This window comes from Filicampus tigris, chromosome 13, assembly GCF_054856515.1.
Source record: "Filicampus tigris isolate MCC_2025a chromosome 13, RoL_Ftig_1.0, whole genome shotgun sequence".
NCBI lineage: Eukaryota > Metazoa > Chordata > Actinopteri > Syngnathiformes > Syngnathidae > Filicampus > Filicampus tigris.
Genome location: NC_141229.1, coordinates 6907572 through 6919597, shown reverse-complemented (window position 1 = coordinate 6919597; position 12026 = coordinate 6907572). Strand labels below are relative to the sequence as shown.

Sequence of the window (12026 nt, the reverse complement as noted above, 5' to 3'; positions counted from 1 at the left end):
ACGGGGGGTGTGCAGAAGATGGAAAAAAAAATTGGGAAAGGCTGTGTTGGATTGTAAACGTGTATGGAATGGGGTGTGTGACGACGATAGGGGATGCGCCAACTCTGTCTGAATAATGAAGGGCAGGGGCGGAGCTACGTGGTGGCCGATGGCAGCTCTCCATCAAACCCCACTGGCCGCCCCCACACATGAGAAAAAGCAACAGCAAAGAGAAAGGCATCATCTAGTCGATTGAGCTCAGCGAAATGTCCCTGACTGTGGATGGTATGATAAACAATGACTTCTCGGCCATGTGCGCTGTGTAACCGAGGCAGACAGGTTACAGGTGCGTCTTTGTGTCGCCCCGGCCACCCGAGTAAAAAAAAAATTCTAGCTACGCCCCTGATAAAAAAAAATAATAATAAATAAATAAATAAAAATGCTCCCCCCCTGCCCAGTGAGTCCAGAGTTGGGGACCCATTAAGGGGAAGGAAGGCCTGAAAGGAAGCATGTGTATCCTCAGTGTTTCTTCATGAAAGCTTCCTTTCCCATTCCAATGAGGGGCATCCCCACTCGGGGGAAGACGAGCTGCACTGAAGATGGCGTGTGCAGGGCCAAAGTGTCTGCGAGGGGAAATAAAAACGGACGGCAGCAGAAAGGGATGTGCCACCGCCAAAGCCACAACCCGCCCCCCCAAACCCACCATCCCCCTCCCGCCTGCGCCCGAGCGGCAGCTAATACTTGAGGAATGTCTCCCCGGCGCCCGTGGCAACCCGACGTAATCAAAAGCTTTATTAAACGAGGGGGGAATAGATCATAAGGAACATTAAACGTGTCCCTCGCTTGGTTCCCAAGTCGCCGTACAATCGGCCTTTTGTTTGTTGTTGTATTTGTGTGTGTGTGTGTGTGTGTGTGTGTGTGTGTGTGTGTGGCCGGCGTGAATGTCGTCCTGATTTAACGTCGGTTTCTTCTTCTTCTTCTGTCTCTGCCAGGTTCATTAATGCCAGGAGAAGAATAGTACAGCCCATGATTGACCAGTCGAATCGAGCAGGTAAAAAGGGGAAAAAAAAAAAAAAGAATCGCTACAGTAGCACTCTTCTTCTCTTCCTCCTCCTCCTTTCCACCCCCCTCCTTCTCCTCCCTCAAAGCCCCCCCTGGTGTGAAGATGTCCTTTCCAAAAATCCCACTCGCATGCACACTGTTGCCCAGTTTCTCTTAAGAAGAGGGAGGGAGGGGGAGGCGTCTTACCTCAAGTTACCCCCGCGGACCATCTACTCAATGTGAACAGTCTAATTGGAGATTTCCTATTGGAAGTGCCTGGAAAGGCCTTTTGAATATTCAATAGTCCCTTAGTTGATTGCTGCTTTTAATCTACTTTTGTGCTCCATTTGTAGCCAACCCCCAAATTGGCACACTTTCACACTTTCAATATCATACTTTTTATTTATTTATTTTTTTTTTGAACAAAAGTGTTGATTTCCAAAGTAGAAGCAAATGTTTTATTTTGATTCAACACAAAGATAATCAGTCTGGAGGACTACAGAAATGGGAAAATATTTACTCTCGAGAGGCGAAACAATCAATTCTCAAAAGTCATTTTTGAACGATTTGATAATCGATTCATTAGCAATGAATCGATTCATCGTTAATATCATGACATAAAAACATACATTTTTATACCCATATCTTAACCTTAGTGATAAAGACATGGCGTTAATAATGCTGATGATAACGAGTTAAATGCTGTAAAGATAAAAACATCGAAACACCCCACCCGAACTCTGGTGATGTGCAACGTCTGCAGTCTTGCTGCTTTCAAGGCCCTGTGTAAAAAGTTGTAGGCCAAAGAAAAAGAAAAAAGGCACTTTAATCTCATGATGCTCGCTGAGCTGATGTTATACAAAGTGCGCTGTCGTTTCGGTATGACCTTACACCAGATGCTGGTTCCAATTCCGGAGCTTTTGAGTAGGGCCTGATCCATATGGATTTTTTGGGGGACGTTGCCAATATTTGGCAGGGTAAAACTCATCTCTTGTTCAATTCATTTCAAAAATGTATAAAGAATAAAATAATTTCTTATTTTTGGGGTGGGGTTGAACATCATTATCTTTGTCTTATGATGCAATGTATTCATGTTGTTTAAAAAAGAATAAAAAATCTGCAAAAATCGACCAACTTTTTTTGCCAATTAAAAGCGCTAATATCAGCCAATTAAATCGTCCGGCTGATTAACAGGTCAGGCCCTAGCGTTGTGCAGCTTTGGAGGTGTACATTTTGACTTCCAGGCTCAAATATGATATCAAACGCATTATTTGAATGGGCTTATTAGCATAAATGAATAGCATACTGTAAATAGCCATTGTTTGTTTAGCTTCCTCTAATTCCTGTATGGAATATTTGTTAGCCTCCATCCAGTCTATCCCAATTAAAGATCTCTTTAATGAATTAGCATGGCTAACAGCTTCCCCCCCCCTAATCCCCGCCGGTTGCAGATGATCCGAGATAATTCACTTAGGTGCATTTGGGCTCATAAAAGACAAGAAAGACCAATGCCGATTCTGAGTCATGTCGCCTCTTCGAGTGTTATGATAGCGAGGCCTCATTGTATGCTTTCTTTACCCTCGAAGAACAATGTTTGCGCTGTATGGGCATGTCATAACCTAACATTGCATGCTGCGTGTGTGTGCATGTGTGTGCGCGCGCCACGTGTCACTCACCGCAGTGCACAAACATAAGCACAATGTCTTACAGTATGTTTGGGCTGGAAGCTGAGACAATTGCTGATTGTCTGGTGTCTTTTCTCTTCTTCTTCTTCTTCCTCTACCACCCTCCTCCTCCTCCCCCGTCCCCCGATCCTCCTCCACCTCCTCCCTATTTTTTCTCATGCCCGCGTGTTGACTACAATCAGGTTTTCTTCTTGATCCTTCAGTGAGCCAAGGAGCAGCGTACAGTCCCGAGGGCCAGCCCATGGGCAGCTTCGTGCTGGACGGGCAGCAGCACATGGGGATCCGGCCGGGCGGTGAGTCGTCGACGCGCTTTCTTAACCACGCCCCCAACTTCACCTGCGCTTACTCCATAATCCAGCATGACACCTGCTAGGCTAACAGCTAAGGCCAGCTGCTCTAGCACAATGTTAGCACTTTTTTATTTTTATTTTTTTGTCAAAATGTTTGGGTTTTTTTCTTCTTTTTCCTTCTTCCTCCAGTCCAACAAATGTGACCACAAATAACAACATTCAACAACATCATTAGGGATGGGAGGAGTAATCCATTAGCAACAGTTTGCCCACGCTAGCAACATTAGAACAAGTTTATCTAGTTTGGTCAAGAGTACTCAGGCTTGTTATATTATGAGACGGCTACAGATGTTGCGCAAGCCTACGCAGGCTAGCAAAGTTAGCACTAGTTTACCCAGGCTGGAAAATTGGCACAAGGTTATCCAGGCATGCTACGTTAGCAAGTTTAATAAGACCAAGGAAGTTGGCTCTACTTTACCCAGGCTGGTGACATTAGCAGCAGTCCATCCAGGGTTCTGAAGTTAACGTTAATATTACCTAGGCTAATGAATTTGGCAGCAGTTTACCCAAGCTAATGAGTTTAGTGCCAATTTATTCAAGCTAGTAGAGTTAGCACCAGTTAGTTGGCACAAGTTTACCCAGGCTGACGGAGTTAGTGTGAGTTTACACAGGCTAGTGAAATTAGCACCACTTTACCCTGGCCTGTCAATTTAGCATGCGTTTATCCAGACTATCAAAGTTAACACTTTACTCAGGCTAGTGACATAAGCACCATTTTACACGTTTTACCAAAGTTACTACAAGCTTACACAAGGTCCAAAAGTTTGGAGTCAGACCACCTAGCCTAATGATTTATCCAAGAAAGTGAAGTTTACCTTTCTACATAGACTAGTTAAATTGGCACAAGTTTACCCAAGCTAGCAAAGTTAGCACCAGCGTACCCAGGCTAGTGAAGTTAGCTCCAGTTTACCCAGAGTAGTGAAGTCAGCACCGGTTTTATCAGGTTAGTGAAGTAAGCATGGGTTTACCTTGGCTAGGCAAGTTAGAAACAGTTCACTTAGGTAAGTGAAGTTACTACAGTTGTCCAGAGTGATGGCATGACATGAGTTTACCCAGGTTAGCAAAACTAGTACCAGTCTTCCCAGGTTAGTTAAATTAGCATTGGTTTACCCGGGTTAGCGACGTGGTCACCAGTTTCATCCAGGCTATCAACGTTAATAAATTTGGTGGGGAAAAAAAACACACACTTCCTGTTATACTTTCTGCCATTTGAAATGAGTACAAAAGAATTTAAAAACAATGATTTAATTAATGTATCCATTTTTTATTTTTTTTTTAGATTAAATTAGATTCCAATCCCGAATGGTCACTCTCGTCTCTCCTTTTCCTCCGTCTTTTCATCTGGAGCTAACCTGTCGTGTCTCAGACTCCCGTTGACTCTCCTCTGGCATTTTCTCTCCTCTTTCCAGGGCCTATGAGTGGAATGGGGATGAATATGGGCATGGATGGGCAATGGCACTACATGTAACCTCCATCTTGTAAAGCAAAAACGCAAAGAAAAAGGGGGAAGTAAGTACTGGGCCCTTTATCTTTTTTATCTTTCATTTCTTTCCCAGCTTGGGGCGGTCTCGCTCTCGGACCTCCCGGGGCTTCTTAAAGGATGCTTTTAGCACGACGGGAGGCGGGCATAGAGAGTAGTTAAAGATGAATTAACTTGGGAAAAAGAAGACTCGGGCCGTCCCGGGACAGAAAGGGACGGGACTTGTGGCGCCAGACAACAAGAAAGAGAGGACAGTGGAAGGAACTGAACATTTATTTATCGCAGCAGCGCCATCGCTCTTCCCTCAGCACCCCCCCCCCCCTCCCCCAGATGGACGAGGATGCAAATGTCGGACATTTAGGGAAAAAATAACATCTCCTGGGGAATGGGCTGACAAGGGATCGTGGTTGTGGGGGGTGCGGGAATTAAGCAGGCTCCAGTGAAGCGATAAAGAAGAGAAGTGAAACTGTCCTCGGAGTGACATAAATCTGTCCAGGAAAGGATTGATGCCCAAATTATCTTATATGCAAAGATGGGAACGTCGCAGTACATTACGTGTCCCCCCCCCCCCCTCCCCGTCCCCCCGCTATCCATCCCCACCCGGGATGAGATATACGGTCCTGGATGGGGGTGGCATGGCCCCATCCTTCACGGGGGGTTTGTTTTGAGCAGAGATGTTTTGATTATTCTTCACTGGATGGTGACAACTTAAGGATCAGGATGGGTGGAGGTGGGGGTCGGTTTAGTTGGGGCTGGTGGGGTACCCACCATTGAGATAAATTTATGATCCTAGAGCTGTTGGCATCGTGGCTAAAAGACACACACATACACACTAATGCAGTGTTTCCCAAGCTTTATTGAGACAAGGCACATATTTTACATTTGAAAACTCTCACGGCATGCCATCAGTGTCACAAATTTTATATACAGGGGTCAGGGGACCCACCCCTGCCGTGATTAGCTCAAATCCGAGAGTAATTGACGCCCACCCAAAAAGGTTTGTAATTGCCTATAGATGCAGCAAGGTAGCAGCTCTTTTTTTCAATTAGACAAGGCTATGGTGTAACAAAAAGAGATCAAAACATTGTTCAAGTTGTACTTTTCGGATAGAAGTCACATTCACACAGCCTCTGCGGCTTGCCCGTTTGTGACGTCAGCGAGATAGTGGCAGTTGCTTTCAAGTAGAGCTGTCAAAATTAATCGATTAATCGACAACTAATCAATCATCAACTTAATCGACAATTATTTTCATAATCGAGTCATCATTTGGAGCCATTGTTTAACTTAAAATTGTCCAAATACTCTTTTTTTTTCACTTTTTATTATTCTCTGATTTTTGTAGTCATGAAAGCTTAAACTGGTCAACACATTTTTACTAAAGTTTTTAATCAGAGATGCTAGCAAACCTTTTTTGATTCCTTTTTCGTGCCGATTCCAAATCTGACCTTGTTTTTTCCTCTAGCACATCAAGTTTTCATAAAAATAATAACAGTAATATAGCACGTATTTATCTAGTCATATTTATGAATGAAGAGTTAGCTTCAGCAACAGGCGGATTTTTTTTTCCTGAAACTTCATAGCTATAAATGACAATGCATGTTAAAATCTGCATTGCCCCCCCCCCGGAGCTTTATTTTGACACCTGCGACTTAGGCGGGAAAAAAAAAATGTTCTCGAATACACTTCGATGCAAAATCAATTTCATCCGATTGATGACAGCCCTACTTTGAACACAAAGGGGCAAAGGCAGCGAGTCTCAGGTCGCGACTTAACGTCAGAAGCGGACAAAAACGCAGGTCAACTTGAAACCCGCATCGGTGCCTTACACACAAGACTGAAGACCGTTCTTCATGCATTTGGATCATCGAGTCTCGGGCGATCAAATTTACACTCGGCCTCATGACGCCGCTCATACTACCCTCGGAATCCTGAACCGGCACCCCTACAGGAAAAGTTGTCTTAAATAGTCAGTGTAAAAGCTGCTTTTGAGATGGATTTATGAGCCTGTGCCCCCCCCCCCCCCCCAATACACACGCTAATGCATCTAAATGGAGTCGGCCTGATTAAGGTGGCCATCCCGGCCCTGGCTCGCCACCACCACACAGAACCGCTGCTGCGCTGACATTTGAAAAATGGAGACATATCACACCCCAAAGAGCGTCCGGGGGAGGGGGGCTTGGAGTGTATTTTATCTTAACACCTAAGCTGTGCGCTGCCCAATGAGCCACAATATAATAGCACTTACCTTGATTAAAAGAAGCCTTTATATGCAAATGGCCCGACTGGGTTTTTTTTCCGACGGGTCAAAGACGCCATTCCGCCGACAGAGATCATTTCACCCCCCCTGGTCTTTGCCTCGTCTCGTTCTCTCTTCTGTTTTGTCTCTTACTCATCTGCTCGAGGCGGCGAGGAGGTGGCGGTGGTGGTGGTGGTGGTGGTGGTGGTGGTGGTGGGGAATCTGGAAGCAATGTTCCCTAAAACAGCCGCAGAGCGACAACATTTGCTCAGGTTGGCTAATTCTTAATACGGGGCCGTATAATTTTGAGACTATTTAATTACGCCGGGGCACTTTTATACGCTTCATGACCAATTACATTAATAGCTTAATGCAGAGGAATATTATTCTCTCTTGATTTGATTACGGCGCCGCACAATATGCTGCGGCCGGCTACTTAATTACGGCCGGTTGTTGAGCGCGACCACCAGCGCTGTGCCGTAACAAGGGGGATCCGGCCGGGCGTCCGGTCTTGTCTGTGCGTGTCTTGTTAATAACGAAGAGGGTTGTGTCGCTGGTGGTGGTGGTGGTGGGGGGGGGGGGTGCGGGGCGGGGCGGGTTGGGGGTGCGGTCTACTTAACGCAATGACTGCAGCTTCTTGCAGTTTACAGTGTCAAAAAACATCTGCTGTGCCTTTTAACAGGATCTGCTCCAGGTTATATGGAGGCCAAAGGGGGCACCTCATGCCCATACGCACCGCCCTCCCCCTCGCCTTGAATGATTTATTTATTTTATGACCCCGGTAGTGAGGTTTTAAGAGAGCTGCGCTCACAAATATGTGCATTTGCAATGATGTGACATTGCAATGGTGGGGTATTGGAAAATGGGCCAAGCTCTCAGCCAATGAGACCGGTCATTAATCTCACAAACACCCCCCCCTGCCGGCCCACCTTTCCTCGGCGCTGTGTCCTCCTCTTCCCCTCACAAGGGCCCTCCAGTGTCATTTCTTAATTGCAGTGTACTAAGGTGCAGGAATGCGGCGAGCGAGCATGCTTAGTGACCTTGCTCCGACCTCTCCCCTCCTATTACAGCTTCTAATCCCCCAGGGGTTCACATTACAAAGCGAGGCCGTCCCTGCAAACCCAGACCCGGACCCAGAACCAGGCCCCCTGGCTCCAGCAGGGGCACCCCCCCCCCACACACACACCACTCCTACTTTCAGCCCTCGACCCCCATGTACTCGGGATTCATGTTGCTCTGTTTACAACAAACAAGAGTGCGAAAAAAGCAAAAGCCGGGCCATGAAAATTTGGGTCAAAAACTGTTTCAATAGAATTCTTTGAAAATTCAGCCCCCAAAACCAGTTTCACTTGGCAATATGAAAGTTGGTAGGTGTGCCTAGCAAGAGTAGACCCACAAAAAAGTCTCTAGAACCCATGCCCGAAAATACACAGGAAGTTGAACATTTTGGTTTGAAGCAGTCATTTTCTCTAGTTCCAGGTGTCCATTAAAAACGATTGACTTCTGCATATTTTGAAAATAGAGCTTCCAACGCCAGTTTCACTTGGCAGCGTGAAATTTGGTTGGCATGTCAGCCACGATGATCCCCACAAAAGGTTCTCAAGAGCCCAAGCCTCAAAAGATACAGGACGTCAGCCATTTTGATTTTAAGTGGCCATTTTATGGTCAGTGTGGCTATTTCCAAGTGCCGATTATAGATGACGTACTCTTGTTTTGAAAAAGTCTATCATAAATAGACCCACAAAAAAGTGTAAAAAAAAAAAAAAAAAAAAAAAACATGTCCCAGGTTCAATTCAGCCTTTTTTCTATGGATCCTTCAAAAATAGACTATTGCGAGATTTTGAAAATTCTGCCTTCGAAGCCAGTTTCATGAATTTTGGTAGGCATGTCTATCATGAATAAACCTACAAAAAAGAAGAAAAAAAATGACTTAAAAGACACACAAAAATCTGCCAATTTTTTGTTTACAGCAGTGACTTTAGTGTCATTTTGGCTGCCCAACTCCACATCGAAAGCCCTCATTGTGATGCGTTCAAATTGAAGCTGGAATTGGACCTGAGACCTTTTTGCTGCGAAGCAAGCCACTCTTCAACCATATTACAGACTGTAACGCATCCCTGAGGAGCAGTGGGCGGCAACAATCAAATGAAACAAGACCCGAGGCTTTAAAAGTGATAATGTGGTTTTAAAAAAAAAAAAAAAAAAAGAAATCCCCAATGAATGCTGACGTGTTGTGGTGTTCTCCTCGCCAGGTCTGCCAGGCGTGCCGGCCGACTACGTACCTCAGAGCGGTCCTATGGGCGTGAGCATGGCCCCGGCCCCTTACAGCAACCCCCGTCAGATGACCTCCTACCCCGGCCAGCTGCGCCACGTGCCCCCTCCTCTCCACTCGTACCCCCACCACCCTCACCACCACCACGCCATGCTGATGCACGGAGGACCCTCCTCGTCCTTGTCCCACCCGGGGATGTCCGCGCAGAGACCCCCCTTGCTCACGCCCATGGACCCCGCCACTGCAGGAGCGGGCCTGGACATCCACGCCTGACAGTCAGAAGGGAAACTTTTTTTGGGCGACTGCCGGCGGCCACTTTTGAATTCAAGAAAGAGAAGAAAAAAAAAGAAGTGGCGCCATTTTCTGAGACTTATTTTTTAAGAGTAACAATCGAAAAAGCCTTCGGAGCAGAACTGAAGAATTCCAGACAAACTGTGACAACCACCATTTTTTTTTTTTTTTTTTCTAACGTTTGTTACATTTTCACCCGAGCGGAGGACCAAGCTGACTTTGTAAAGTCTTGGGCTTTAAAAAAAAAAAACAAAAAAAAAAACAACTCAAAACAAAACACTCTTTTCATGTGGCGCTTCTTAAAAAAAGACAGAGAGAAAGACCCATCACTCTGGAAGACTTTAAAAAAGGAAAAAACAAACTCCAAGAGTTATAACTACTGTAGTATAATAAAAAAAAATATATAGGTAAATAAGTTAAAACTTGTTTTGGATCACATGTTTTTATTTTTCTTTTATTTTTTTTTAAATTTTTTAAGGATTTAACCCTTTTCGGAGGACTCGCAGCACAGCACTATGTCAACAAGGAAGAAGATGGAACATCTCAAAAGGCTTCAACAGGGGCCACCAGGTCCTAAATACCCCCCGCCCCCTCCAACCCACCCTCAAGGCATGATGGGAAAAGGCTGCTAGAGGACACCCTTGAAGATTTGTCATGCCTTTTTTTTTTTTTTTTTTTAACTCTAAAGGCTCTTGAATGAATGTTTTTAAAGTAAAAACATTGTTTGAAAATTGCCCAAGCACTGGATTGTGTTGGTTTTTCTACTTTTTTTTTTTTCTACTTCGGGACTCTCATCCTTAAAGAGCCGAGTGAAGGAAGAAGCTCCACAGTTTTGGGCGGGGGTGAGGGGATATGGTGGGGAGCGAAAACACACACACATGGACACACGTTGATAATGCAGCACTGGAGAGAAGCTATCGATGCACCAAAAAAAAAAAAAAAAAAAAAACTGAAGAAAAAACACTTAAATTATGAACTTGATGCTTTTTGGGGGGTTGAAACAACACACACACATAAAAAAAAAAAGCTGAGAGACTATTGTAACAAACTTCGTACAGAGTTCAAGTCTATTAATTGTTTCCTGTTAGATATTCTATGTGTTTACCTCAATTGAAAAAGAATGTTTTTTGCTAGTTTCAGATCTGCTGTGGCATTGATATTGTATATGTCCATGAATTCCTTCCTCTTCTGTTTATTTTGTTTGTTTTTTGTTTTGTTTTTCTCAGCACGTGTTCCTCACTAGAAGATAAGATGCCGTCTCCCTTAAAAGCTTTGTCAAAAATGTAAAAAAACAAACAAAAAACAAAAAAACAAACAAACAAACAAAACGTAACAAAAAGAAAAAAAAAGAAAAAAAATACTTGTATGAGGACTGTGACGTATTGTTTTAAAAGGTGTTCAGTCACAAAATGCTGTAATAAATATTTCATTTTTGATTTTTGGTAGATTTTTGCCTGATTAACTTGTGTGTTATCCATCCTATTGCAGCATGTTGTTGTATTTTTTCATTTCCATTTATACAATTTAGGACTTTTTGCACAACTCAAGTAATATATTTTCTGACAAAGGAAAACACTTGGTTCTTGCATTTCGATCATGTTTACATTTTAGTGTGTATGTGTGCGTAAGACGTAGTAGGAAGTTATTTCTACGGAAAAAAAAAAACTTTATTCAGCACTCGAAACAAGACAAAAACAACATGGAAAAAATACACTTGTGTTAAGAAGTTTACATTCAGGCAGAATTTGTAAGATGTGTGCCATTCTTGAAAGAAAACGAGTGATCAAGCAAAACATTTATTTTATTTTGAATGGGATTCAAAATTAACTATAAGGCATTTCAGAAGAGCACAATTATTAAAATAAACATAGCAATAAATAAAATAATGTGAGCATCCCTGTTCAGTCATCAGTCAATCTTTGTCAATATGTCATAAATCATGCAAAGGTATGAGCACTACATAGGGGTCTCAAAACTGTAGGCCTGCTATAACAAAAATAAATAAATAATAAAAATAAATAAAATAACAATGTGTCATGTTTTTAACAAAAAAAAAACATTGATGGAAGATGATCATCTGGATTTTAGAAAAAAAATACTTAGAAAAAGTTATATATCTTGTCTGTCGAGTGCTATGTTTAGCTCTTCAAAAAGATATATATATATATATATACAACAATTATATAGGGAAAAAAGGTTACTCATCTTCAGAAAAAACTTTTTTTCAGCTCTAAATAAATGCAAATTGTTAATGTGTGAAAAAGTGTGAAGCAGTTGAAAAATATAATATTCACGTACCCTATCCCTAAAAACAGTACTTGAAAAGAAAAAAAAAGTGAAATCTTTTAAAATGTGATTTGATTTTGAAATGCATTATCAAAAATACGGTGTCAAACAAAAACCTCTCTAGTATTTGCAGAAAGTGTTTCATAAAAAAGGAGCAGTGAAGTAAGTGGACCTTGCTTCTCTCGTTCAGGCGTTTAGCAGCGACGCCTGTCGGCCACATTGATTACTGCAGTGCAGCATCCTCAGCCTCGAGTAGGCCATCGCTCTCTCTCTCTCTCTCTCTCTCTCGCTCTTTTTTTTTTGTCTGTCGCTCGCTGCTTGCGGCTCTCGCTCGCCCCTGAAGTCACGAAGCAGCTTCCCAAACCATTTCACAACCACCGCGGCCACGCTCTAAAAACCACTTACT

General features: G+C 43.4%; 1 protein-coding gene across 8 annotated transcripts in view; it reads left to right on the top strand.

The window, feature by feature from the left end:
- meis2a (Meis homeobox 2a) overlaps nucleotides 1-10770 on the top strand; it is a 113410-nt gene extending 102640 nt beyond the window's left edge. For 3 of the 8 annotated variants that reach the window (XM_086049358.1, XM_086049354.1, XM_086049355.1), the window contains exons 10-13: nucleotides 972-1030; nucleotides 2888-2998; nucleotides 4465-4564; nucleotides 9024-9173. In XM_086049358.1, the coding sequence (XP_085905484.1) occupies nucleotides 972-1030; nucleotides 2888-2998; nucleotides 4465-4523 (229 nt within the window). In that variant the 3' untranslated portion in view covers nucleotides 4524-4564; nucleotides 9024-9173. Of the gene's footprint in view, nucleotides 1-971; nucleotides 1031-2887; nucleotides 2999-4464; nucleotides 4565-8142; nucleotides 8152-9023 lie in introns of all 8 variants that reach the window. The other 5 variants (XM_086049357.1, XM_086049359.1, XM_086049360.1 and 2 more) reach the window with 4 other exon arrangements.
- The last annotated feature ends 1256 nt before the right edge of the window (nucleotides 10771-12026 follow it).